Source organism: Synchiropus splendidus, chromosome 5 (genome assembly GCF_027744825.2).
Source record: "Synchiropus splendidus isolate RoL2022-P1 chromosome 5, RoL_Sspl_1.0, whole genome shotgun sequence".
NCBI lineage: Eukaryota > Metazoa > Chordata > Actinopteri > Syngnathiformes > Callionymidae > Synchiropus > Synchiropus splendidus.
This window is the reverse complement of record NC_071338.1, coordinates 25,618,246-25,644,545: the sequence shown is the minus strand read 5'-3', so window position 1 is coordinate 25,644,545 and position 26,300 is coordinate 25,618,246. Positions and strand designations below refer to the sequence as shown.

The following is a 26,300-nucleotide window of genomic DNA, read 5'->3' as shown; positions in this document are numbered from 1 at the left end:
AATTTATTTCAGATATTTGGATGCTTGAGTAAATAGCTGACTCAGCTCAGACTGGTGTGTGTAGTAAAAAAGTTCTGACTTCCATCTGTTGTCTTCCACTACTATTTTCTTCTTCTTTTAGCTTTTCTAAAGGAAACATAAATATATACTATTGTGCTCTACTTAATGTCCGTGAAGGAGCTGAGGACGAAGTGTTTAACTGGAAGGCCTGATCATCTTTGGGGGAAATCTAGCATTGCCTGCACTCAAGTCAGTAGGCTGTAGATGATTTACTCAACCCATGCCTCCGTTTGTTGCCCCATCTTAATGTTCTTTCTGTACATCTGTCTGTCGTCCACTTGCCTGTTAACCCCCCCCACCACCTTGTTCGGTCCTGATGGATGGCGTTTGTGTTCACATGCTTGTTATTGGCCAGAGCTGCAGGGCTCAGGCGTTAGCTTGTGTTTATGAGAAGAGCCTGCGCTGATTCCATGATAAAACCAGATGTTCCCTTACAAGGCTCTGAGCCTCCCTGATCCAGCTCTCATGGCCATATCAGGTAGAGCCTTCCTGTTGTACTTTCGCCGCCCACCGTCCAAAATCTAAAACGCTCTGGGGCTCGTCAGCAGTCGAAAAAGGTTGTGAACGGGCAACACTTGCATCCCTTGTTTTGACTCAGATGCCAAATAAACCAAGTGAGATTGTGTTTTACCAACCTTTACTTGAGGCATCAAACAATAGTGTTTGAAAATAATGTAAAGTAAGTAATTTTTTTGGTTATCTGCTTGAATCAGTCCTGACCCACTACCTCTTAAAATTTTAAATTTACATACATGATTGTGCAAGTCTCTTAAACAAATCCTGCCATCTTAAAGAGTACCAGACATTGAATTGTATATACAGTATATTATTATATGACCCCTTAAAGTCCCAGTTTGATGGCTGTGATGTGTCCTTTATTTATTCATTTTTATGTCTGTCTCTCATCAACACATTTTGGTGCACTTTAAAATATGTTGTATACATTTAATTCGTCTCCTAAAATTCAGACTTAACAGCCTTATCCTGGGACTCAGATTAACTCCTTAAATACCAGTATGACAACTTGATGTCACTTTAAGTTTGGTATAATAATAATAATAATAATAATGATTTTATTATGAGTATATTTTTTGTGTGAAATCTGATTAATAACAAATTCCTCAGAAGTGTTGAAGATCTAGGTAAAATCAACATAACTCTTTATTGGTAGTGAGACTGTTTGTCATATCTGGCAAGTGGTGGACTGAAGTGGCCAGGGAAAGGGAAGTCTGGAAGTCCCTGATGAAAAGTTACCACGGCCAACTGGCCACTGATATTACAGGCAACTTCTGTTATGTCAACATGAAAAGCTGCTGGGCAAACATGGAGACCGGCGGTGACATTAAAAAGATTTTGGGTGTGATTTCCGTCCCTGCTTGTGTGGACTCTAACCCGTGGTCCAAAACACATGCATTCCAGTCAGGTAGACTGTACTCAAGTGTGTGTTTAGCTGTCTGTGTGATTCCAGTGACAGACTGGTGACCTATTTAAGGTGTCCCCCACTAGTTAGTCATGTCAGCTGGAATTGTAATGATGGTGCTGAAAACTGGGTTTTGTTGATGTGAGGATGCATAACTAAACAACACTGAGAGGATGAGACAAACCATTGATGTGCTTTCGTCCAATTGTGATATACATGTTGCCCTGTTTTTTCTGGAAGCTTCGGTCTGTTTGGCACAGTTGACACTGAGATTGTTGATATATTCACAAACGTCAAGTTGCTAATATAGAGTGAACACCAATGTCATGAGTTATGTGTGATCATGTGTGTCATACACTATATGCTAAATACTGTCAATTCTGGACTATAGAGCGCACCAGAATATTAGATTAGATGACATTGCCTTTATTCTTTCCACAATGGGGAAATTGGATTGGATTGTTACGGCAGCGTACTAACATAAAAGACAAACATTGAACAAGCCTGAACAGCATGTCTGGTTTTCAGCACAAAGAGCCAGAATTTTGTGCTTGGATTACGGAGCCATATGCCATAATTGGTGCTCATTCTGACAACACCTGACCTATGACTCCACTTAAAGATGGCCTGGCTGTGAGTAGGCTTCAGAAAGACACAACCTTGTTGCTTGAGGTGTCCTCAATATCCTCAGAGTGGGATTGTTGTGCGCTGTTTGGCCACTACATGACTGGTGCTCCAAGTCTGACCTATGGGTATCCCAAAGACGGTGGCTGGGTGGATGGAAGGATGGTTATTGATATCTGATTTTGGGAGGAAAACAAAAACCAACAACCGCACATAAAAACCTTCCAACACCCGTACTGCAATAGTACCTTTGCTATTGTGTTGTAAAACAGATTCCCGTTATTCTGTGTTTATGTATTTCTGCCGTTTTGGTTGATTCTTCTGTCCGTTAATCTGTGGAGAGACTAATCTGTTGCCCTGCTTCCTGTTTCAAAGCTCCTTAATGACCTCACTGGCTCTCGGCCACATTTTTACATTCCGAACATTAAAATCCCAGTTGTGATGTCATCGGTGACAGATCCTCATGGTTTGCGTTACCTCTGTGTTTGGTGTGATATTAATCATAAATCCAGTTAGTCATGTTTTTTCCACTGATGGTGGATGGTCGCTTCTGTTATTTTATCTGTAGCTACACCAAGAAGTCAGATGTTTCCCTCCGTATACAGTGGGCTGATTTATTACTATTTTGAATGAGTGCCCTGAAGTTTAAAACTCGTAAGTGGAGTTATGTGGGAGGCCCGAGGTGACAATTAGATTAGTGGTATCTGCTACATCTTATGTAACGTGACAGGCGTTGAGTTACAAATGGTCGTAAAACGTCAGAAAGGCCTAGAAGGAAGTGAGATCTGTTTCAGCACCCTGGTGTTGGCCAACTATTAGCAGTTCCCATCAAAGTGCTGCTCGATATTTTTCAATGAGGTGTTTATCTTTGAGTGTTTAGGGGAGGGAATATGTGGTGCCAAAGTATGGAGACGATAAAAACAGCAATAATGATTTTGAATTCTTTGCATCCCCACCTTCTCCTTCTTCGTGCGCTGTGATGATATAGTCCTCAGTTAGTTTGCTAATAGAGCTTGGATCCAGACTTGCTCAATGTTGCTCAGATGAGCGGACGTTTGGCAATCGCCTCTTACGTCACTGAGTCACATCACAGCAATTTACAGATCATTGAATTTTCATCTTGCCCTCCACATTAGCATGACTTATGTTTAGTAATTCTTTTTAATCTGTTTGTCCAATTCAAAGTTGCCGTTATCTGTTTGTTTTTGGGTCGACATTTGGAGTGTCTGTTCTTTAGTAAATGAACAGCTCCCAGGCAGAATTTCATTAGGCTGAGGCTTGATCACTTCAAATCAAAAGTGTTGCGGCCCAAACAGAAAGAACTTGTTTCATGTGAAAATGATTTGTCAATTCATTAGTTAGTCCTCTACAATGATGAAAAGCATGTTTTCTGAATTATTTTTTTCAGCGTGTTGTTCACTACCCATGCTACAGTCAGTGACTATTCCGTTGAAGGTCGTTGACTTGGCTGCCAAGGTCGATCTTATATTTTCAGGTCCCAAACGTACAGGGCAAGTTCATTTCACCGTTATGTTGTCTTTGGTCACATGTTTGTTTGTTTTGAGTGTATGGACTTTGAAAGGAAGGGAGGTTTAAAACTGACTGTGGCTCACCTCACAGTTGAGATGGGCTTCTTGAAGCAGCATCAGAGCTCACTAGATGCTGCACTCAGTTTAGATATGATCTCACTTTGCATTGAAGTGGTTGTTCAGAGCCAAAGGTCACAGACCTGACAGGGGATCAAAGCCTTTTTGATCTCAGCTCCCACATTTTTTATCCGTATTTAATCTACTTACATTTAAACAAATCTAAACCTTGTAAAATGACATCAAACCATGTGATCATCACACTGATATTTGTCATCTAAAGCGCCAACCAGAAGCAGAAACAGGCTCAAGTCAAACTGTTGAGAAAATTGGGAAAACTAGACGTCATAAAAGATATTATGAATAGATCTCCAAAAAAACATTCTCGAAGATATACAAGATATAAGTAAAGTGCTAATCAAAATATTGGAATAAATTTTCAAATAAAATTTTAAAATTGCTTCAACTTAACTTATCAACAACTTACCTTAGTTGATAACTATTGCAAACTTGCGGCTCTTGTATGATGCACTACCGCCATCGAATGGGACAGTATATTTCCCTTGGGATTAATCACGTTTTCTGATTCAGATCCTGATATTAAAACTTAGCGTCTTGCGGCCCTCACAGCCCAAAGGTGTAAAACAAAACAACTTGCAGTGGTTCTCGGGGAGACGCTTGTGGCCCTTGTAGCGGAAACCCTTCTATGCACATGCTCTGCTCTAGGTGTCAAACAAATGTCAGTGCTCTTAAGAATAACACGTTTTAAAGATGTTTGTCCCTCTGGAGATTGTGTCGCTCAATATTTGGTTTTTCAAATAATAAAAATAAGAAATGGACATTAAGACCCAGCATATTGTTTCTCCTCATACACACCTGTGTAGTCTACTAACTTAGACACAAGCCAATGTCACAACAGAGGTGTTGTAGAGACTGAGATTCATCATTGACCCCCAACGGGTCAAAAGTTCAGAGCCGGTTTTATTTCCCAGTCTGCACTCTCTGTCAATCACCTCAGTCGCTGGCTTTCTGTCAACAAGAACTCCGCCTCTGACACAGTATCCCGGCAGTTTGAGCTGAACACACACACACACGGACGCAGAGAAAGACACGCACACTAGGATTGCAAGACTTGCTATCTGGGCTGCTTATCTTAAATAAACAATTTTATATGCTTCATTCTCCTCTGTCCACATCATCTCGTCTTGCTGAGAGTGTCTTGGCAGCCTCATTGTGAGCGTGTGCATGTTCGCTGGGCCATTGACGTCATAAGTGTGTTGCTGCCTGCTGACGTCAGCACTGATGTTCTCTCCATACAGATGCCCTGCCTGGCTGCCATTGACACTTTCTTCTCTGTCTCCTCCTCCTCCTCCTCCTCCATTTTTTTATAAGCTGGAGCGCCGTCCCCACCTCTCACACCGCAGTGTCAGGGCCCAGCTAATATGACATGCTGGTGTTACCCACTGGCTGCCTGAATTCGCACAAGTTTACAGACTACTGAGAGGGATAATTTACGACTTGTCTCATGTAAAATAATTCTGTTTTAGTGGATTTGGTTTTCTTGTGTTGACGTGACCTGGATGTTTCTGGTATTTATTTCTGAGATCTGGTGTGTGGCATTTGGACTGTTAACAATAGATGAGGTTGGTTTGCAGATGAGAATTTTAAATATTGTAGCATGTATGAGGAGAGAATCAGGGAAGAAAACAGAGGTTTTTATAAGTCTGGAATGATATTCGGTATTCCACACTACAAATAGATCACCATCAAGATGAGTGTGGTTTTGAAGTGAATTTTGATGTGTGGAAACGCAGCATGTTTACAATCACCCAGGCATTTATAGTTGTGAAGTGACGAGAGTGATTTGTGAATCTCAGTTTTTAGAACAATGCATTAATTGTGTTTTTCTGAGTAGACCAGACCAGCACAATTCAGTGGAATCCTTACTAATTATTTTAGGAAGATGAAGAAGTAAACATTAAAAATGTAAAATCTGAATATATCTGTGCAACATCATTGCATCATTGCATTACAAGGGATCAATAGTAATAATAATAATAATAATAATAATAATAATAATAATAATAATAATGTGTGAGCTTAGCAGGCTGTAGGACAAATGATTTATTCTAATAAAGTACTAAAAATGAACAAATTATAATTTGAAATTAAATAAATGAAAACATGAAAAATTATTTCAAAATGGATTCTAAATGGACTGTGTAAGTGAGGCTATTGGATTGGATATGGTTTAGTTTATAACATTGCATGAATTATATTCTACAGAAATGCAAATTCAAGACATTTACAAAAAGATGGCTATAGATACTGCTATAGAGCAGACATCCAGCCATAAGAGGGCGATGTCCAGTGTGTCAGAAGTGTGTGAAAGAAGAAAGCAAGTTCGGAAAGTAGTCCCCACTACTGACGCCTCATTTGGAAATAGAAACGGCAAAACCTTGGCGAGCGCGTGTGCAGTCCTCTCCTAATCGATGTGCGAGTCATTTTCTCCAGGTCTTTGCTGCTGCAACACATTCTTGCATCTATGTTTCTGTGTGTGTGTGCGTCAGGTCTTTACTCGCTGTAACCAAGCGGAAAGGCCAACAGCTCAGTCCGGTGACTGTCTCCCACCGACCCGTTGCCATGGTGTACTTTGCATTGTTTCCAGGCCTCTATGTTGAGTTACCATGGCAGAGCTAATTTGCCGTATTAAATGTTTGGCAGCATCGCACTGGTGCTAATGACAAACACCCATTAGTGCTCTTTGATTAGTCAGACCATCACCTTTGAGGCAATGTAGGTCGAAGAGGTGTCTATTTTTAAAAACACCTCATCACGTGTGCTGCTGCGTCCGACATTGCTAGGTCTTATTAAGATATATCTTTATGTGTTTTACCAAGAGGTGTTCAATCTCGACCTGCTTCTCCAACCGGTTCACAAAGGGCCACTCAGGTATAGGATCTTGTTCCAACCAAACAGAGGCACCAGATTGTCAGTCATCTGTTTACAGCCTTCAAACACCTGGTTTAAGAAATGGTGTCCTTATGATTGGCTGGAACACAAACCTGCACCCGCTGCGACCTTTTTGTGGGTCACTTTGAGACCCCTGATCTAGAGTCCTGAGCTTCTGAAGTGCAAAGTCTGTGTCATGATGCTGAAGTTTTACTTGTTTTTTTAATTCGGAGGAAAGTGCTTTGGGAAATCCCTCGCAAACCTGGTGACAATAGGCAGACGTATTTAAACCGTACGTTTATGACTCTGTCATTTGAAGTGAGACCTCAAGATTCAAAGCTTCTGCTGGGGTTGTTTTGTCTGTCTTTTTTCTCGTTTGCTGTATGTAAATTAAATTACAGAAGATCCAAACTAGGATTCTATAATTATTATTATTACTGTTATTATTATTCATACAAAGTCCACGGTTGGTTGTTGATAAGATGAGACCGACAGAGCCACACAAGTCTATTAGTATCCTTGAGCATCTACCTTTGTTCAGTTCCAGTTCAGCATCCACCTGTGATCTGAGTATAGTCATGCTATACACTGTTGTGCTTCCGTGCATTTCGAGAAACAAGCTCACAATCCTGACAAAATGATGTCGAGTGTGGGGAGGGTTTTTAAAGGCTTCACAGTGAGAGGAAAATGCTTTTCTTATGTCATGGATTTTCCTAAATCGCAGGGGGTTCTGGAATGTAACAAACAAGGCATTACTATATAATCTATTCTATTCACTCCAGCATTGTCCTGCATTTTACTTATGCATTTGAATTTAATAATGTCATCTTTAACTGGATTTCAGAGCAATAAATGTATTGTGCTAACCCCAGTGACGTAATGTTCAGTGTCCAGTAACAGGATTATTGGTGAATTTTATGCTGAATTATGCATTAAAAAAAACCAACCTTGTTTGTATGAACTACTCTGTTATGTTCTGAGTGTGACTTGTCATATGGAGACAGTTTTCCTGAATCCCATCACTTTTTATAAATACCACATCACCTGGATAGTCTGAAACGCCACAAACATTTCACTGAATATTGTATTGAATAGTCATAGTTCATCTAATGCTATTTGTAAATGTTGCGGTGGTGGTATAGTCTCGGAAAATGTGTTCAATTTAAAATGCCCTTCATTCGTAAAATGATGTTCAGCTGTCTGAACCGCAGCAATACTGTCATATACTGTGCCACGCCCTCTAGTGGCGAATGGCGGTATAACCTGCTGAAAGGAATGCGCTGTTTTCTATTTTCCGAGAAAGTATGAGGCAGTTTTTTATTTCAAAATCACCCCTTCCTCCAAGCGGGCGAGGTTATCTCAGGTCAGCCTACATTGTGTCACTCGAACTTTTGTGCTTTTCTGTGCGTGAAAACCGCTGATTGACGTAGTTGCAGCCAGATAAGATCTCACGGCCCCATTGTCGACGCATTACGGTGGTTTCAGTGGCTTTTTTTCGTTGAAAGATTGTCGCCAAAGCAGGAAGCCTTTGCTTACCTGTAGTCAATGGTTCACTGCATGACGGAGGAAATTCTTCATTTGAAAAAGAGGAAGAAAGAAATGAATGTTTTTTCTTTTAAATATCTATTTATGTTTTAAAATATCCTGCTTTACACACGTGACTTACTTATGCTTCCTTCCTCTACAGATGATCCTGTGGGACTGGGATCTGAAGCACTGGTACAAACCTCAGTATCAGGTCAGTCATGTGTTCCAACGTTCATGGATTATTGAGTTATCAAATGACACTTGACTACTCTCAGATCTCTGGTTACTTGAGGAGAAGCAAATGCTCCCTGTTCTACTGTTTCTAATAAAAAGTTATGACCTTGCTTTCACTTTTTTATTTTGTACAAATCCTTTCTAATCAGAAACAATTGTGCGGACCTCTTAAGAACGCAGGCCAGAGTCTGTGATGATGTGTTCCTGGCCTGAGACAGACAGAACTACAATCACAGTTGCAACTGAGTGCTGAGAGTTTCCCTAACAAAGTGCTACAATGAAATGCTGCTGGGTGACGCCAAAGTGTTCCCGTGAGCCGTATCAACGCTCTTGCATTCCCTGGGTCTGCCCTTGGGCCTCCTCCCAATGGGACAAGACCAGAGTTCCACCCCAGTTCTGCTCCCTCTCGCCTGGATGATTGAGATCCTCACATGAAAGAGTCAGCACTGCCTGTGTTGGGAAGTCATTTCAGTCACTGCTGTCTTGTCCTTTCGGTTGCCTCCAAAAACTCACAATGATGGTCACGAAGGGTCGGAATAAAGTTCAGTTTATGGAAAGCTCTGTCTTTTAGCCCAGCTTTCTTCAACATGACATCCTCATGAGTGAAAACAATTCACGCTCCATTATTCCCTGACTTATGAATAAGATCCCATGATACTCCTTCATTGAATCACTTCCATTACAGTAATCCATAAATGTTCAGTTATTGAGGATTATCTGTGAATATTTAGTTAGTTATTTATGTATATTTGAGGCCTTTAAAAACCACACTCCTGTCAGCTTTTCCCACACTCTCTTCCTTTAAAATGACAAAGAGTTTAACCATAGCTATGATAGGAATCTCCTGGTCTGAGTCTAATCTCCCAATTTTCCACTGTAAGGAAAAGTCTGATTTAATGTTACGCACACTAGTGAGAAAAATCTGTGCTGTCCTGAGTCCACAAAAAGAGAACAGCATACTCTGTCAGGAAACCATGATCCTGTTTCCTGGCATGATGGAGCCAAATGGATCACATCGTAGCAGAAACCAGATCCTAGGACACAGATCGAAAACCCTTCCAGAAGACGTGTGTCATGTTTCACTGCGTGGATAAGGATTTTGCAACGTCATCAATATGACTGTGGTTTCACTCGAGCGCATTATTCATATTGACTGCAGAGGATTGATACAGTCAGTGCTGGAGTCAAGATGACTTTTGCTATTTGAGAAATTATAAACTTAATAGTGAAAGCGGCTGCGTTTGTTCTGTTGTGTTTAATATTCTTCCATCAGTGAGTGAGTAGAAGTTATTTAGGGTGAAGATGAGCCAAGCAGGACGGCAGACAAAAGAGGGTCTGAATTCCTGTTGAGCAGACTCTCTGTCACTTTTCAACGTAATCCAACAAAAACAAAGGAGTTATTTGTCGCTCCACATACTCCACCTGTCCTCATCATCCGCTCTGTCAGACATGATGCAGTCTCACCGCTCATGAAACCCTTGTTTGGAGCCTGATTTTTTGTGTCTTTTTAGTGTCTCTGCTGATATCTGTAAGTCAGATGCTTTTATCATTTGCTTATATTGGTTGAACTTGACTGTCCTGGCAGGGAGCATCGAGTGGCAACGGTGTGGACCTCTCTGTGATCAACGAGGCCAGAAACCTGGTGTCTGAACTCCTGATGGACTCCTCCCTGTCCCCACAAACCATCTCATCCCTGCGCAGTGTTTCCAGCCTGATGGGAACATTCTCAGGCTCGTGTCGGCCCAGAGTTAACCCCTTCACCCCCTTCCCAGGATTCTATCCCTGTGACGAGGTGGAAGACTCTGTGGAGCGGAACGACCGGAAAACTCTGAAGGTTGGTGAGAGCCGTGGTCCTTTATAAGAGCAACGGAGAATAACAGGCTTGTTCGTGTTCCGGTTCATGATGATCAATTATTAAATCTCCATTTCAGGGACTAAGCAGCAGAAACAGTCTGCCCACCCCTCAGCCCAGGCGGAGCTCAACATCATCATCTGTTCTGCCTTCTCTTGACTTCCCCACTTCCCGGTGGGAACGCAACAATGGCAAAAGAGCCCTTCCTGACCATAACCTGACCAGGTATCATCAATAAGCTGCATCAGTTTTATTCAGTTGTTCTCCGTATGAAAGAAATTGCAGTTAGAGAAATGAAACAAACAAACCAGGATCAGGTTTTATTTGGCCGTGAACGCACATATGTGAAATTCTGTTCTGGCTGACGATGTTTCTCTGGTCAATATACTATAAGAATGTAAGGCATTCAAAAAATATAACAACAAATCCAACATTCCAATACATTGTGTTTAAAAACGTATTGGCGGACCATGAAGATTGGGCAAATATTGTTTAGTATAAACATGAGATACAATTTTTGTAAGTGACCACAGTAACAGATATGCAGTATGACATGGCGAAAACTCAAACGCTTACCAAGTTTGTAGCCTCATTTTTAGTCAAAATATCTCATCCTACCTGAAGTAACTTTATAAATAACATTTCAGCAAGATGGAGGGACTTCTTTGAAGACAATGCATCCTAAATGTGTTGTTTTTTCACTTGTTCTGTTGGCAGATTTTTGTCACTTATTTTGCTTTACTTATACCATAAAATAAGTGAATTCCTGAACCTTCTGTGGCACCTGGTCAAAGGAAGCACAGATGTGACTTTAAAACTACACCTTCCTATCAAGACACCGTTTCACTGACATCTGCGCTCTTGTCTCTACGGCTCGGCTTCGGAATGGACGGAGGGTCATTCAAAAGGCATCCGCGGGGAAGTGGATATTCAAACGTGTGCTTTATCACATGTCAAAAATATTAGCGGCATTGAGGCTGACAATAGTTAATGCGTTTTTAATGAGTTAACTTTGACTTTGTGGAAATAAATGTGAAAAATTTACAGAATACTGAGCTACTGAATGAAATATGCTTAAATAATAATGGTAATAAATATCTACCTTATTCATCCACTTTCATTTATTTGCACATTCTGCTGGTATTCCAGGTTGAACCAGGCGATTTATTTTTTTAGTTTATATTGTTGTAGTGTTGTAGCAGCAGGAAAAACATCTTTTAGATCCTGGACATGCATTTGTTCTGACATGATGCTTACAGATGGATTCATACTTTTCAGTCTCAAACTGCTGCAAAGTGCAACATTGATGAATGCTTCGTGTCTAATTGGATATTCGACATGTTTTAAGAGGTGTGACCCTGTTCTGGCTGTACTCATATGGCCTGTGAAACTTCAGTACGGCTTGCGTGATAAATCATCAGAAGACAGAAAAGAATATCCTTCAGTAAACATGCCGCTGAATTATCTTGTCCACACTTCTGTAAATGATCACACAAGCGAGACCTGCATTCATCACAAGGGCAGCATGCATTAGTTGTTTTTCTGTACTTGGAAAAACAGCATTGTGACACCATCTGTATGGAACTGAATTAAATTCACCGTAAACAGCAACACCACCAAATTTTAATCAGGATTTGTGTATGTGTTTACTGTCTTTTGATGATTATGAGCGTTAATACGTAAATTATTTTCTCTTATTCTGAAAATAATCATCCATGTAAGGTGATTAGTTAGGATGTAATGCTCTTTTGCCACCGCACGATGGCAGTCAAGCGCCATTTCTCTTTGAGAAGCGAGTTGTTCCTGACGTGGTTGATAAACGTTTTCACCTTTATGTGATCCAGCTCAGCTCTGTCCAATGGGCCAAATCCGAACCTGCTCACCATTCCGAAGCAGAGGTCCTCCTCGGTCACTCTCACATACCATGCAGGGTCGAGAAGAGCAGGTGAGACCTGAAGGACGCCACCTGTGTGTCAATAATATTACAAATGTCCGATTGTTTTAACCTGCTTTGCCACTTCAAGGTGCTTCTCCGGCCCTGAGTCCCCTCACGTCGCCGAGCCACAGCCCTCCAGCGGTCTCCTCCCTCATCAACAGATCCCCTGTGGAATTTCCAGACACGGCCGACTTCCTGACCAAACCCAGCGTCAGTCTGAACCTGCACAAACCTTTAAGCTACGCTCTCAGCTCGCCCGATTTCCAGCAGGCCTTTCGAGGCAACACATTCCCTCTTTGCACCAGGTGATTGAAGTTCCACCGAGACCTGCTTTCACTGTGCTCTGACCTCTCGGTGCTCTTTGCAGCTGTGGTCGACAGATGCTGAAGGGTGGTCTGGGCAGTGAATCAGGGGAAAGCCACCAATCATCCAACAGCGAACCTCAGCGAAGGCGCTCAGGTACTGCAACTTTTGCATTCTTAAAATAGACGGTTGATAGGTCACACAGCTTTAAAGTTCATGTGAAATACGAAGGATGGCGCCCTCTGCTGGACTGGAACTACAAATATGTTAATAGGAAACGGTAATTTTGCACCATTCGTTTTCACCGGGCATCAATGCCCTACAATCATGTTATGGAAAGAATCAGATGCCGAAGAAATAGAATCGAAATTGTTATTCTGCTGACTGAAGGAAAACATATGCTCCTTTGCAGAGGTCATTATCTTTGGGGCTCTGTCAAAAATGTACTTTTAGCTGGTCAGCACTGATCTCTATCCATGGAAAGGAGTTATAATAAAAGTCCTTCTCTTTGCTCACACATTCATGATTAAAGAACGAAACATGCCCAACCTGGATCTAATTAGTTTGCGCAACCTGTAAAAAAAAAAAAAAAAAAGATGGACATGAACTGAAGAATGACATGAGGATGACACATTCAAGACAGTACGGATAATCTTGACTAGTAAAATACAAATGTCATCCATCCTTTTTCACACTTCCTGCACTACTGGACAATGTATTGTTAATTTGTGGTCATAAATATTGAAAATGTTTAAGTTTTATGAGGACCACCAAAATAAAATAGTGGGGTTGTGTATTAAAATTCATCGCTTCACAGCTGACAGGTGTAAAACAGATTTTTTTAGCGGTCCTCTAGAGCAGGGGCTCTTGACCTTTCAACCCTCAGAGCACAACTTTTCCAGAGGAAATGCGCCCGGGGCCCATTCAAGTAAAAGAAGTGATTCATTACTCTTCATTCTTCATTTGTGTTCAATAACCATATTTAGTTTACTTACACATGACCAAAAACAAAACCTTACACAAACCAAACCATGTGATCATCGCAAAGATAGATAAGATATTAATTTGTCATCGTAAGTTTCACCAGAATTGAAAAACTGTATGTCATGAATACAATTCTGAGTAATACAAATATAATAAAACAATGCATAAATATTGTGAAATTAGAATAATATATACACAGGGGTTGGACAAAATAATGGAAACACCTTAAAGCTTTTTTAGCGTTAAGGTTTTTTTCGATTATTTTGTTCAGCCCCTGTATTTTCAAAATATAAACTAAAGAACATACAAGTGTAAATGAAACAAAAAAACAAATTCCTGTTTTGTGCATGTGTGAACAGGAGGTGAGGGGTCCGACTTCGCAGGAGAGTCTCTCATCAGGGAAGAAAGCGTTGAGGCTGACTTGTCTTCAGAATCAGACGCAGCAGGGAACCAGAGCCAAACGGAGGAGGAGAAAAGCCCAAGCACACACCAGCAGACTCAGGAATCCGAGGTGCTCTGTAGCGGGACCTCGCTGCCGCTGCGCTGTCCAAGTTCAACAGCGACGCGCTTTCTCTGAACATTCCGTGTTTGTCCTCCAGGATGATGAGGAGTTCAGACTTGATCCCATGCTGGAGGACCATGACGCCCTCATGGAAAGGATGAACACCTGGAATTTCCAGATCTTCGACCTGGTGGACAGAACCGGGGGAAAGAGCGGAAGAATTCTCAGCTATGTACGTACTTCCACCAGCAGACATGTCGTCGACGTCTGTCGCATTGGTCAGTTAGGATCGCCTCTGTTTTCCATTGCAAACAGCTGTTTAATGGAAAATTCAACCCATTCGCCCCGCAGTGCCTCAGACGTTGTAATTGTCTGGATTTTGTTTACGTGTGCTCTTTACAGGTTTTCCTATCCTGGGAAGAATAGAAGCCCATGTGTCAGGGGAACATTGCTTTAACGGCCACAAGTACAATTGTGACAGAATGGAGGAACACGCTTTTAATTTAGTTCTGTTATGAAGGGCATCTCTCACTGACTTGAACTAGTAAGAGACAGAAGAAAAGGCTTACAGAAATGTGAAGTTGAAAATGGAGAGGGGATAGCCAAAAATTTGTGAACAACCTGGACTCATCTGAAAACATGGATACGTTTTAGAAGTGCCTGGATTCATTACGAATGATGAATATTTACAAGTATTCATAATCCTGGCAATTCTGGGGTGTTCTACAAATACGGTAACTACATGATATAAACATCATCATTACATTACAATCTCCTGTAGCTAACTACTCGCTGCAGCACGTTTGCATGTGGTCCTCACCACATTACAAATTCTCTTCAGATCTCTCAAATTTGTTGGTTTTCTTGCACTGATCTTCAGCTTCGGTTCCCTCTGCATGTTTTTGAAGTTGGGCACTTTAGAAAAATCAACCTCAAGCTGTTTCTTGATTCTTTTGGTGGTCCGAGACCAACTTTCACAGCAGAATGCTGGATGATCTTCTGGAGGAACTTGATGTTCCGCGCCTTCCTCCCAATGCGTCCCACATTTCCGAGGTTCCAGAGCCCTGTGGACTGACCTCACTAAGGTCACCTGAACGAAGAAGTGGCCTTTTGGTTGTTGATTAGGGCGAGATGAAGAAGGGGCTCTTCAGGCATAGACTCGTAGCTTACATTAAGGTGAAGGATGAGTGGGACTGTGAACCTACCCCTGACATACTGCCCACATAGCCAAGAAACAGTTTGACGACAATTTAGTGGAACAGCAGGGGAATGAAAGGAGAAGGTCAGTGCGAGAAAACAGACCAGAACAGACATTTTTCACCCAGTCATTCCGCTGTCAGTCGGTTTTTAGAAACCGTAAAAAGTCCCTCACAAATATTGGGTAGCGGAATCAGAGCGCAAATACAACAAGAATCTGGATTCCTGAAACATAGTCAGGAATCCACTACAGGTAAACACAGTGAGACTAATAAAAGCATTAAGTAAGACGTCATTTAAAATAGTCGATGCAAAGTCTGTGAGCGATGATTTCCTGACTACACTTTCATGAGTTCAGACTTAAGTGTTTGTGTGTATTCATGTGTTCTTATTTGTGTTTCAGTAAAGCTGGTCTGTGTTTCCCCAGGTGACTTACACCCTTTTCCAGGATACGTGTCTGTTTGAAATTTTCAAGATCCCTGTGCGGGAGTTCATGTCATACTTCTGTGCTCTGGAAAATGGCTACAGGGACATTCCCTGTGAGTTTTATACAGCGTCACATAAAGTTTTGTGTATGTGTTCATATTCTGGCTGTACATGGGCTTTTCATTTTAACAACACGCCACGGTGCCATTAAAAAATGGGAGACGCAGATTACCGACTGTGCGACTTAATGTAAATGTTGTGCGACTTTCCCAGATCACAATCGTGTACATGCTACTGATGTGCTGCACGCTGTCTGGTACCTGACCACTCGGCCCATCCCGGGGTTTCAGCAGATCCACAACGAGCATGTGACCGGAAGCGACACAGGTAAATGTTATCGGTAACAGAAAGCAAAGTTATTCTATTGTGTAGAGGTCCTGTACGGCTACTGAGCAACGGTAGTAGTAGAAGCATTTGCTTGTTTGTGTTTCTGATTCAGATTCTGACAGCGGGATTTCTCCAGGCCGGATATCGTACGCATCCTCCAAAAGCTCTTCATTTTCGGACGACAGCTACGGCTGTCTGGCCTGGAACATTCCTGCACTGGAGCTGATGGCCCTTTATGTAGCAGCAGCCATGCACGACTACGACCACCCGGGTCGAACAAATGCCTTTCTAGTAGCCACTAACGCACCTCAGGTAACGGTCCTGATCTCCTTCTGCATCCAAGTAATACAGACTTATGCATGAAAAAATGACAAAAACTTAAATGCAGGACTGTAAAACCTATTGCTCCCAAAAGTGCATTTAGTCAGATATACTCAGACGGTAAGATAAAATAGCAAAATAACACTGACGAAATATCAACTGAAACTATGGGTGTTAACAAGGGATACACCGAATGTAGAATTTGTGGCCGACGCCAAATAAAATGTTAAAATGCTTGGCCGAATGCCAATGTGGTTCAGTTATTTTTTTCTTTCCTTTTTTTTTAAATATTGCAGAAACGATCAAGCACACATTTACATACATGTTTGTCAAAGACAAACATTTTAAAATATATATTTCAAAATTTTCTTTTCAAATGATAATAATAATGCTTGATACGCTCGATCTCGCTGTCCAGCATCTTAGAAGAACCAAAAACTTCAACACTTTATGCAGACTTTGGATCTCACTTTGCACTGAAGTGTCACCATGTCACTGGTCAGAACTTCCTGTGTTTGATACTTGACACCATAGACAACAAATAAATCCTCAAATAAAGAGCAAACATGCGAAGCATGGTTCGGGAAGTCAAAAGCATTTTACTGGAGTTGAACCACCACGGTTAGGTCACTAGCCGTCCGGGCAGTGAGCCGTGGAGTCAGTGCTGTCATCGCTGAAGTGGAGGATTGTGTTGCCAAGTTTTTATGTTCATTTCACATTTTCGTATTTACGAAACACATTCTATTACATTGCTTCGATCAGAAGCGAAATTATTGTCCAAGCTGCTGTACGCAGTGTTTGATCGCATCGCATGCCACTATGTTGCCCTTAATTCACTATTCAACAAATGTTTGGTGTATCCCTAGTGTTCACCACATCCATGCAACTCATGGGTTGTCTCCCTCTTCTCCTTTGTTGTTGAACCTCCACATCTCCACGTCTACTGTCTCTCCTATCGGTCATGCTCACTAGCTGTACCTCGGGGAATCACACAGCTCAGATTGTGATCTCCAGTAAGATACACTCCAATCGTGCTGGATTGGTAGCTAACCTTATTGCGACCTGAGCAACTCCCTGCACCTTTGAAGTTGTGTAAAAAAATTGCACTGATTGTTTATGGAACGTCCGTCTCTGCACACATCACCGTAAAATCTAAATGTGCTACGACTTGTTAAATGTGCTACGACTTGCTCAGTGTTGAACGTGTTGCAATACGTGACTGTTGTCACATGACGCGAAATGGTTGGGAAGATTCCTCAGACATCTTCAAACCTTGAATGCCAAACTTTTCCCCATTTTTTTAATGATTATAGTGAAATACATTTTCTTATCTCCAACTTAATTCTGTACTTTATCCTGTGCTATCCTTAACAGGAGGGAATGAATTCCCTGTTCTCGTTCACTCACGCTGTCACTCAGTTTGGTATTTCAGTTTAAGAGTCGTTTCAGATTCCCGGCGTCTGCGCTTACAATTTAAGTGTCCTCATTAGATCAGCAGACTCGCAGTTAATCTCCGCTCTGACGGCTTGCCCTGACATAAACTCTGCACAAACATTAAACTCACATGACCCTCTGTCTAGCCGGCAGCCGCTTGCTGCCGTTTTGCCTCCTAAATGCCGCCACAGTAGGCGCACTGGTCAAACGATCTTTGTCCATCATGGTTTCCTTTCACGTGACGCGCTGTCTCGCCTCCATCGAGTTATCTGACAATTGTGTCCTTGTGATTTTTAGACGCAAACTTGCTCTCTCCAGGTAACGTTAATATTCAACCATAGAGTCAACAATCCCCTCAATTGACCTTCCTCTCAGCATCCAAGTAACTCTTTTCAGAATGAGCCTTCTTGACTATAATGGTTGTTTATTCTAATGTGAACTGGTACTAAGGCAGGTCTGTGGCCGGAGTCCTTCAGAATGCTCATTATCAGTGTTTCCAGTGCCCCACTTAAACCACGAGTCGCAGGAAAGTGGGTTAGAAGAAAAAAGCCAGATGCTATTGATCACAGTGCTGGAAGTCACTCTTGCTATCATCTTTTCCTGTTGGGTGTCTTCCTCAAAGTTCGACATCTCATTGAGCAGTTTATTTCACTACAGATTATCTCACTCATTGCATCAGAGTACAGGTGTCCATGTTCTGAAGTGTATTCCCGGCACAGGCGGTGTTATACAACGACCGTTCGGTGCTGGAGAACCACCACGCCGCGTCCGCCTGGAACCTCTACCTCTCCAGGCCTGAGTTCAACTTCCTCTGCAACCTGGATCACGTGGAGTTCAAGCGATTCCGCTTCCTGGTCATTGAGGCGATTCTGGCGACGGACCTCAAAAAGCACTTCGATTTCCTGGCTGAGTTTAACGCCAAGGTAGGTTTTGGAACAGCCCTTTCCTCCTGAGGAGATTATGTAAGTGCGAACCCAAATTCCTGCTTCGCCCAACAGGTTAATGATGTAAACAGTCCAGGGATCGACTGGACCAACGAAAATGACAGACTGCTGGTGTGTCAAGTTTGCATCAAGCTAGCGGACATCAATGGACCTGCCAAAGTCCGTGACCTGCATCTGAAGTGGACGGAAGGGATCGTCAATGAGTTTTATGAGCAGGTGCGCACTGCTCTTTGCCTGTTACTGTCGAGACGTAGACACTATGCTGCACTATGCTGAGTGTGTGAGCTGAATATTAAAGTTAGTTTGTCAAAATAAAGACAAATTTCAGGAAAACAAAAACATTCCACTTGTCACTCCTCTTCAGTGTCATGTGACCATTTCTGTTCTGTGATTGGGTGAAGTGCCCCACAAGCAGGATATAACAAACAGGAAGCAGTTCTCTCCACTTATTATTATTTTAAAAATGTGTTTTATCACTTAAAACGATGTTAGTATATAACTGTAAGTAATTTAAATGATATATTGAAATAAATAAATTCCTATGACTTTTTGTTGACTATGTGGTTTCGGGAGGTGCCTCAACACCAGCTATTGACCGGGCCACCACTGGTGTTACCACATTTTATTGGTCACAGTCACATTCACACCTATGACTTTTCTCATTGGCTTCACTTCAGCTGTGCTTTTCATGCAAAACAGTGTGATTACATTTATGGGCAGAAGGAGTCTGATGTCCTGCTCTCCCACTCTTTATGCTGCTTGGATACAATCCAAGATGAAGCTCAGCGCTTATGTCTTGTTATTTGCTCCGAGGCCGCTGAGGTTTTACAAGGATTCAACTTTAGGTTTGATAAAACATGCTGACTTTTAGATCAGTCTTGAACAAACATCTGTGAGACGCGATGATGAATGTGTAATCTTTTTTTTCCTCAGGGCGATGAAGAATCTCGTCTGGGATTACCCATCAGCCCCTTCATGGACCGGTCCTCCCCGCAGCTGGCCAAACTGCAGGAGTCCTTCATCACACACATTGTTGGGCCGCTGTGTAATTCCTACGACGCTGCAGGTTTACTCCCCGGCCACTGGATCAATGAACACGAGGTGGATGAAGAAGAAGAAGGGCAGGGGGACACCGACTCCGATGAGGATGACGAAGATGACGACGACGAGGAACTAGAGGAGGAGCTTACGCCAAGTAAGATGATCTGTGTGGTCTTTGTTTTCTACCAAAAAAATGAATGACTGCCTGCGGAAAGACAGGGACAATAACTGCATGTGACCCATTCATGGTCCCTTTAAAACACTTGGGACTTTCCATCTTCACACTGGTGTTGCTCTCTACACACACTGAGCGTATCATAAAATGACTTATAATGTATTAAAATGGAAATGTTGCACATCTAATCATAATCACTGACAAATTTATGGAATGTTGGGATCCATTCACTCAACTGAAAATCAGAATCAAGTTGTGTTTGATACCATGTGTGCAAGACTGTTTGGTCTCATTGGTTAAGCTTGTTAGAGAGAGACAGTACAGTGGTAGGAAGATGTTGAGGTTGGAGCTGCCAGGCAGAAGGTGGAGAGGAAGGTCAAAGAGGACATTGATGGAGGTGGTGAAGGAGGACATGAGGTTTGTAGGTTTGAGAGAAGAGGAAGCAGAGGACAGGGTGAGATGGAGGAGGATGATCCGCTGTGGTGACCACTGAAGGGAGAAGCCGAAATAAATGCATTGAACTTTATTTAAAATCAGGTGTGATGACCCACATCACGGCTTGACGTTAGTCGTGTCTCGTGTTTTGGGGCAGTGAAACCCACAACTGTCTGATCAGGAGGGCAGATGACCCGTTATGGTGGTATTTTTAGCTTTTCATTCTGGATTAAATCAATGCGGTGAGCACATGTTTCATTCTTGGAGATCAGATCTCGTCATTACTCTGAATCTTTATTTCATTTTTTGCATTTCCCCTCCGAAGCCACTCAGTCTTCCGCAGCTCCCTTGGTGTAAAGATGACAAAGAATCCTCTGCACATTCATAAACCAAGCTGCAAAGTTAGTCGGTCTGTGGTCTTGCTATTTGCTAGCAGTGTCATGATCGTGGCCAGATGATGCCATTGTGGTATCTTGACATTCTGACTCCCTCTATGACCGGTGTTGCAGCTTGGTTCATGAATCTACGCCCACAATTTTGTATGCAGATTAAGTAGATTTCTTTATCCTGAAATATCGTCCCTGTTCAATCTTGCTAGACCTTCTAGACCTTGTTACACCTCTGGTGACATTGTAGCCAGAAACCGGCGGCTGACAATTTCCTAGAGTGGGCTTAACCCACTCTTGCAGTGTGTGCTTAGCAATCAATAGAGGCAAATTTTCAACCAGAAAAAGGCTCTTTTTTTACCTCGTCGATCGATAGTTGGTGACCAGCTGACCCTTTGTCAATATTTGCACGCTCATGTGAAGGGCTGAAACTTCAAAAAATTGGCTGTATGATTTTTCCTGTCTGTACATTTTTTGTTTGTCTTCAATTGAAGTTCCAAGTAGGCACTGCGTGGCATCCCCTAGAAAGGTACTGAGAGAGTGCAGACATTTGCCAAGCAGCTCATCAAATCCATCCACCCTCAATCACTTATCCATTGCTGGGTCGCGGGGGCAGCAGCTTTAAAAGGTCACCCTTCTCCCATGCAATATCCACCTGTTCTGACTGGGGGATCCCGAGACACTCCCAAGTCAGTGTAGAGATATAATCCCTCCACCTGGTCCTGGGTCGACCCCTTGGTCTCTTTCCAGCTGGCCCTGTCTGAAACACCTCCAAAGTGAGGCCTTCAGGGGGCATCCTCATGAGAACCACCTCAGCTGCCTTCTCTCAACGCGGAGAAGCAGCGCCTCTACTCTGAGTCTCTCCCAAGTCACATAACTCCTCAGCTTCTGTCTAAAGGGGACGTCTGCCACCCGTGGGAGAAAACTCATGACACACAGCTCATGACCAGAGGTGAAGTTCGGGATGAGATTGGTCTGTAAATAGGGAGCTTTGCCTTTGCCTCAGCTTTCTCTTGCACACAACAATCTCGAAATCCCATAGCCTCAAGAACAAGACCCCAAGATACTTATACGTCTCCCCATTAAATCCATTTTTTAATTTATTCTAATGCATTTATTAACTTTTGAGCCAATATTATTACACAACATTCATTTTAGCACTATTTATTGACACCTTTATTTTTGGCACTTGAACTATCATTGACTGTGATGAGGTCATTTGTACAACAGGTGGCGGTGCTGTTCTAGAACTTGAGAGCACAACACAGGACCACAGAAATAAACCAGGTTTCTTCTCGTTCCTGTGCAGAAACAAGAAAGAGTGGGCGTCGGCTGTTCTGCAGCATCATGCAGCACCTGACGGAGAACCACAAAATTTGGAAGAAGACCATTGAGGAAGAGGAGAAGAGCAAAGACGCGGGTAAACAGCAGCAGTCCGACAGTCTGCCCAGCAGCCTGCCGACCTCCCCGTCCGATGACATCCAGGTCATCCAGGAGGAGGAAGAGGGAGAAGAGCGTCAGTAGCAGGAGGGACCAAAGGAGCGGTAATGGGTGGAGGAGACCAAGAGAGACAGTCTTCTGACACTTGTTCCTCAACAACCTGCCTTTTCACACACATGCATATATGCTGTCTTTCTCGCTCAGATATAGAACAAGTCACTGTGCAGACACTCAGATCTTTTCATTGTTTTTGGAGAAACAAAAAAGGCCTTACTACTGTGAGTGGATCTCTGCGGCGACAGTGGGAGCCCTACTCCTCCTATGCACTTTCACACCACGGGAAGTCCAGTGCAGCCAAATAAGCGACCACCTGGCTGTGAGCTGCCTCCAATGCTCAAACCTCCATTAGGTACAAATCGATCTATTTAAGAATGAAAAGTTAGAGGAATAATAATGAAGCAAGTGACAGTATGAAGTGATTGACACTCATAACCAAAGTGAACAATACAGACGTGGATGAATGAGACTTTTTAGAATCATATATATATATATATATGTATCTATATCTATACATGTATATATAGATATATATATATATAGAAGAAAACGTGCCTGTCTGAAGTCCACGTTGACCTGGAGTTGGGGCTTGTGTACTTTCCTCTCTTTGCTGGCGACACGAAACACTGTATCAGACTCAGTCACAGAGACATTATTGAAATGTTGACTGATCAATAGCATTATATCTGCATTATTTTGGATGCTATTATTCATGTGTACCACCTGTTTTTTCCCCCTTTACCTCTTTGTACTTTGTTGTGTTTGAGTGTGTGAATTTATTTTGGGGGTGAATGCGAGGATGGCAGAGAGCACATTTTCAGATATTTCAGTCAGTCACTCGTGTTTGGTGTGTCTCGTCCATCTGAGTTTCTCATCTGTCACAAGTCCTCTGATGTTTGAACATGCCGCTTTCATATCAGGAGAGCTTTGTAAAACAAACAAGACGATTAATGAAATTCTTTGCTTTGGTTTTTTGGAGTCCAAGTATTTTTTTAAAGGTTACTCAGGATTCACACAGAGTTTGAAGAGTTAGTTTGAGATCATTTAATGCAATAGTATGAAATCCACTTTCACTATCAGACATCTGGACGGCTTCAGGCAGCAGGCTCTGGCGCCTGTTTTTAATACATCACCAGTGAACAGGATCTTGGATGTTGACACTGATGAAATGATTCTTATTTATTTGACGCGGACTTGATCCCAGTAACTGGTACTTAGCCATCATCACATATCTCCTTTTAAATCTGAGGTTCACTTCATGAGCGGAAATGTAATTTCTGCGCCTGAAACGATCTGCACACACAGGTGGGGGAATCGGGGCGACAAGAGAAGGAAAGGGTTCCTCTTGACTGCTCGTGACAGTCGAACAAAACAACTCTACTCCCCATCGCTGGCACCAAATTCTGAATAAACACAAGGCATTCCATGTGGCGTGGCTTAAACTCTGTAATCTGTATTTATTCAAGGCATATAGTAACCGACAATTGCATCCCTGCCTTCATTTGTATGACTGGTGAAGGAAGGCAACTGTTACAAAAAAGAAGCTTGAGGTTTCGTCTGATTTTACATTTTCATAGTCATTGATACTCCGACACGACTCTTGCCTCTCTGCGAGGATGTTCAGGGTCTGAATCCAGCTCTGGACCTTTCTAGAGAAAGTGAATTCTGCAACATATTGAGTGGGATTTTAGTTTCCTCCCACGGTCCAAAGACATATTGAAGTGGACTCGTGCTGTAGTTCAGTCTGTGATGGACTGTTGACTTGTTCAGGGGCTCGCCCTCCTCGTGCCCTATCAAAGGGGCCAGTGAGGAGACTTGAGTTTTCATTCTAATGTTTCCCTTTCCAGAATGCATCAGACCCTTCTACCCCACTCGCCTGAACCTCATACTTAGTGCTAAAAAATTCTGAATTCTAGGAAGCAAAGTTTGCAAGTTTCCCTCTTCAAAATTGGGCACCAGTCTGAACAGAAACAAGCTCCAGTTATGAAGTATTTTCATCTGTCCGATAATCGGCCAGCGCTAGCATTTCCTTTCTAATAATAGATCATAGAAGCAACAGATACATGTTATTGTCACGAAAACTCTTGGCATTCCACAGAAATGAACAAAACAGTGTTTTTGTAGAGCTTCTAAATGGCCTTAATAAGTGGGTAAAGTCACAACCTTCAGTCAAAAATACAGGTGTGCTCATTTTAATACCAAACAAGTGTTCAGCCGCTGTACAAAAGAGTATGTGCATAAAGTATATATCTATATTTTTTGAGATAATCAAATGAACGCCTCTGTTTTCTACACACAGCTGACATGTTGTACGTTGAGATCCTGTCATAACCCATGTGTTTTCAGGCTGTGAAACCGTTTGAAATTGATATACTTTGATTTGCTTTCTGCTGTTGTCCCTCTTTCTGTTTCATAACCACTCTTGTGTTTCTCCACACTCACTGCTGTCTTAGTCAAACCTATATAGTGCCAAACGTCCCCCGCATGCAGTAGTAGTTAGACGTCACCTGAAGGATGGAGATCTCCGCAGGTCTACTAGGTTGGTGTCTCGAAATCTTAAACCTCACGTTTTTTTCACACGATCCTTTGGATGATACAGCATCTGCAGTCCAAGTGTTCAGACCACGGTTTCCTCCTCCGACTGCTCCACAAATGCAACTATGGATGATTGTTACTTTTATGTAGCATCTGCATACACGTTTGTTTAATGTAAAAACATGTTTTTCTCTACATGGTTGGGACAACTGATTTTTTTGTTGTTATTTATCGCTGTCATAAAACACCATCCTGAAAGAACCCGCTGTGTGTTTTCTGTGTTAAAAGCAAGTGGTTTTAGTTTTTGACTTGAATTACTTCCTGCTAAAATTGTTTTTTTGTTACATTCCGTTCATAATTTTAGACTTGATTCTCACTGGAAAACACTGAAGCGGCCAAAATGCGGACGGAGAACAGCAGTTGGAGAACTGGGTGGAGTGTCCTGTCCAAGCTGGAGATGTGACCCTTCCCCGGGTGGAGCAATGCTTGAGGTCTTGTTCATGACTGATGGGTGGAGAATGGGATTGGTGCACCATCTTCAACTGTTAGGACTCACTGTATCTCTGTAGTGGTGAAGAAAGAGCTGAGCCACTATTGTTATACTGGTGGAGCTGTGTTCATAACTTCACCTGAGATAAGGTGGCTCGGCTGTACACTCCCACCCAGAGTAGTGGTAATTTTGTTGCCCATTTTTCAATTCACTCTCAGTCATGTGCCAAACTTAATTCTTAGTCTTAGTCACATTTAGTCATTCACACATCATTTTTGTTAGTCATGTTTTAGTCGACTGAAAGTTGCTAGTTGCTACTCATTTTTTTCATTCCAAAGATGCTTATTGTTTATTTATTCCAGTTGACTTATGTTTCACGGCTAAAATAATGACTAAAAATCTGGAATAATAAATTTAGAATGAACGAATGAATCCTCAATGCAACTTTGCTGTTAGTGTTTCAACTGCTGGCTGGATTGTTGACTCAATATGCATTTACACAGTTATAACAAATGGAAAGCAGCCAAGTTTTGACATTTATTGACCTGGTGACAATAAAAAAATCTAGTTTTTAATGGAGAGAAGTAAATCTATCTTCAGTTTGCTGCCGTCTTCACCCGGTCCCTCTCTTCATTTGTCCAGCTGGGTGCGAGACTTGAATTCCGTGAGCGATAAACATCTGATCTTACGATGTTTCTGTCAGGATTTTTTTTGTTTGTTTTTTTTATTATATAAACAAATGTATTCGTCAGCTATGATGCACATTCATGCTTTTGTCAATGTTATGATAACATTGCTGCCGCCTTTCAACCTCTCGTCTTTGTCATGGGAAAAAGGGTTGTTGACAAACATATTTCATCTCATCTGATGAAATTCACACGAACCGGCCGGTTTAGAGAGGTATGTCCAAATTTGAGGAGGCCAATGCCCAAGTCCAGAACGCAGTTGAGAGACTGTCTCATCGTTGGAACTCCTACAGTATGTATTCCCTCCGGCTCCTCTGGAGGGTTTCTGACTTTGAATAAATTCCAGTGTAAATGTGGATGGAAATG

At 42.2% G+C, this 26,300-nt stretch overlaps 1 protein-coding gene across 2 annotated transcripts in view; it reads left to right on the top strand.

The window, feature by feature from the left end:
- The window catches only part of pde3b (phosphodiesterase 3B), a 40,974-nt gene extending 15,771 nt beyond the window's left edge, over positions 1–25,203 (top strand). Inside the window, exons 2-16 of one of the 2 annotated variants that reach the window (XM_053864827.1) lie at positions 8,330–8,380; positions 9,989–10,237; positions 10,335–10,480; positions 12,100–12,200; positions 12,280–12,496; positions 12,559–12,650; positions 13,838–13,989; positions 14,078–14,212; positions 15,605–15,716; positions 15,877–15,990; positions 16,127–16,302; positions 18,465–18,668; positions 18,744–18,905; positions 19,623–19,884; positions 22,036–25,203. In XM_053864827.1, the coding sequence (XP_053720802.1) occupies positions 8,330–8,380; positions 9,989–10,237; positions 10,335–10,480; positions 12,100–12,200; positions 12,280–12,496; positions 12,559–12,650; positions 13,838–13,989; positions 14,078–14,212; positions 15,605–15,716; positions 15,877–15,990; positions 16,127–16,302; positions 18,465–18,668; positions 18,744–18,905; positions 19,623–19,884; positions 22,036–22,250 (2,388 nt within the window). In that variant the 3' untranslated portion in view covers positions 22,251–25,203. Of the gene's footprint in view, positions 1–8,329; positions 8,381–9,988; positions 10,238–10,334; positions 10,481–12,099; positions 12,201–12,279; positions 12,497–12,558; positions 12,651–13,837; positions 13,990–14,077; positions 14,213–15,604; positions 15,717–15,876; positions 15,991–16,102; positions 16,303–18,464; positions 18,669–18,743; positions 18,906–19,622; positions 19,885–22,035 lie in introns of both variants that reach the window. The other variant, XM_053864826.1, reaches the window with a different exon arrangement.
- Positions 25,204–26,300: the final 1,097 nt, after the last annotated feature.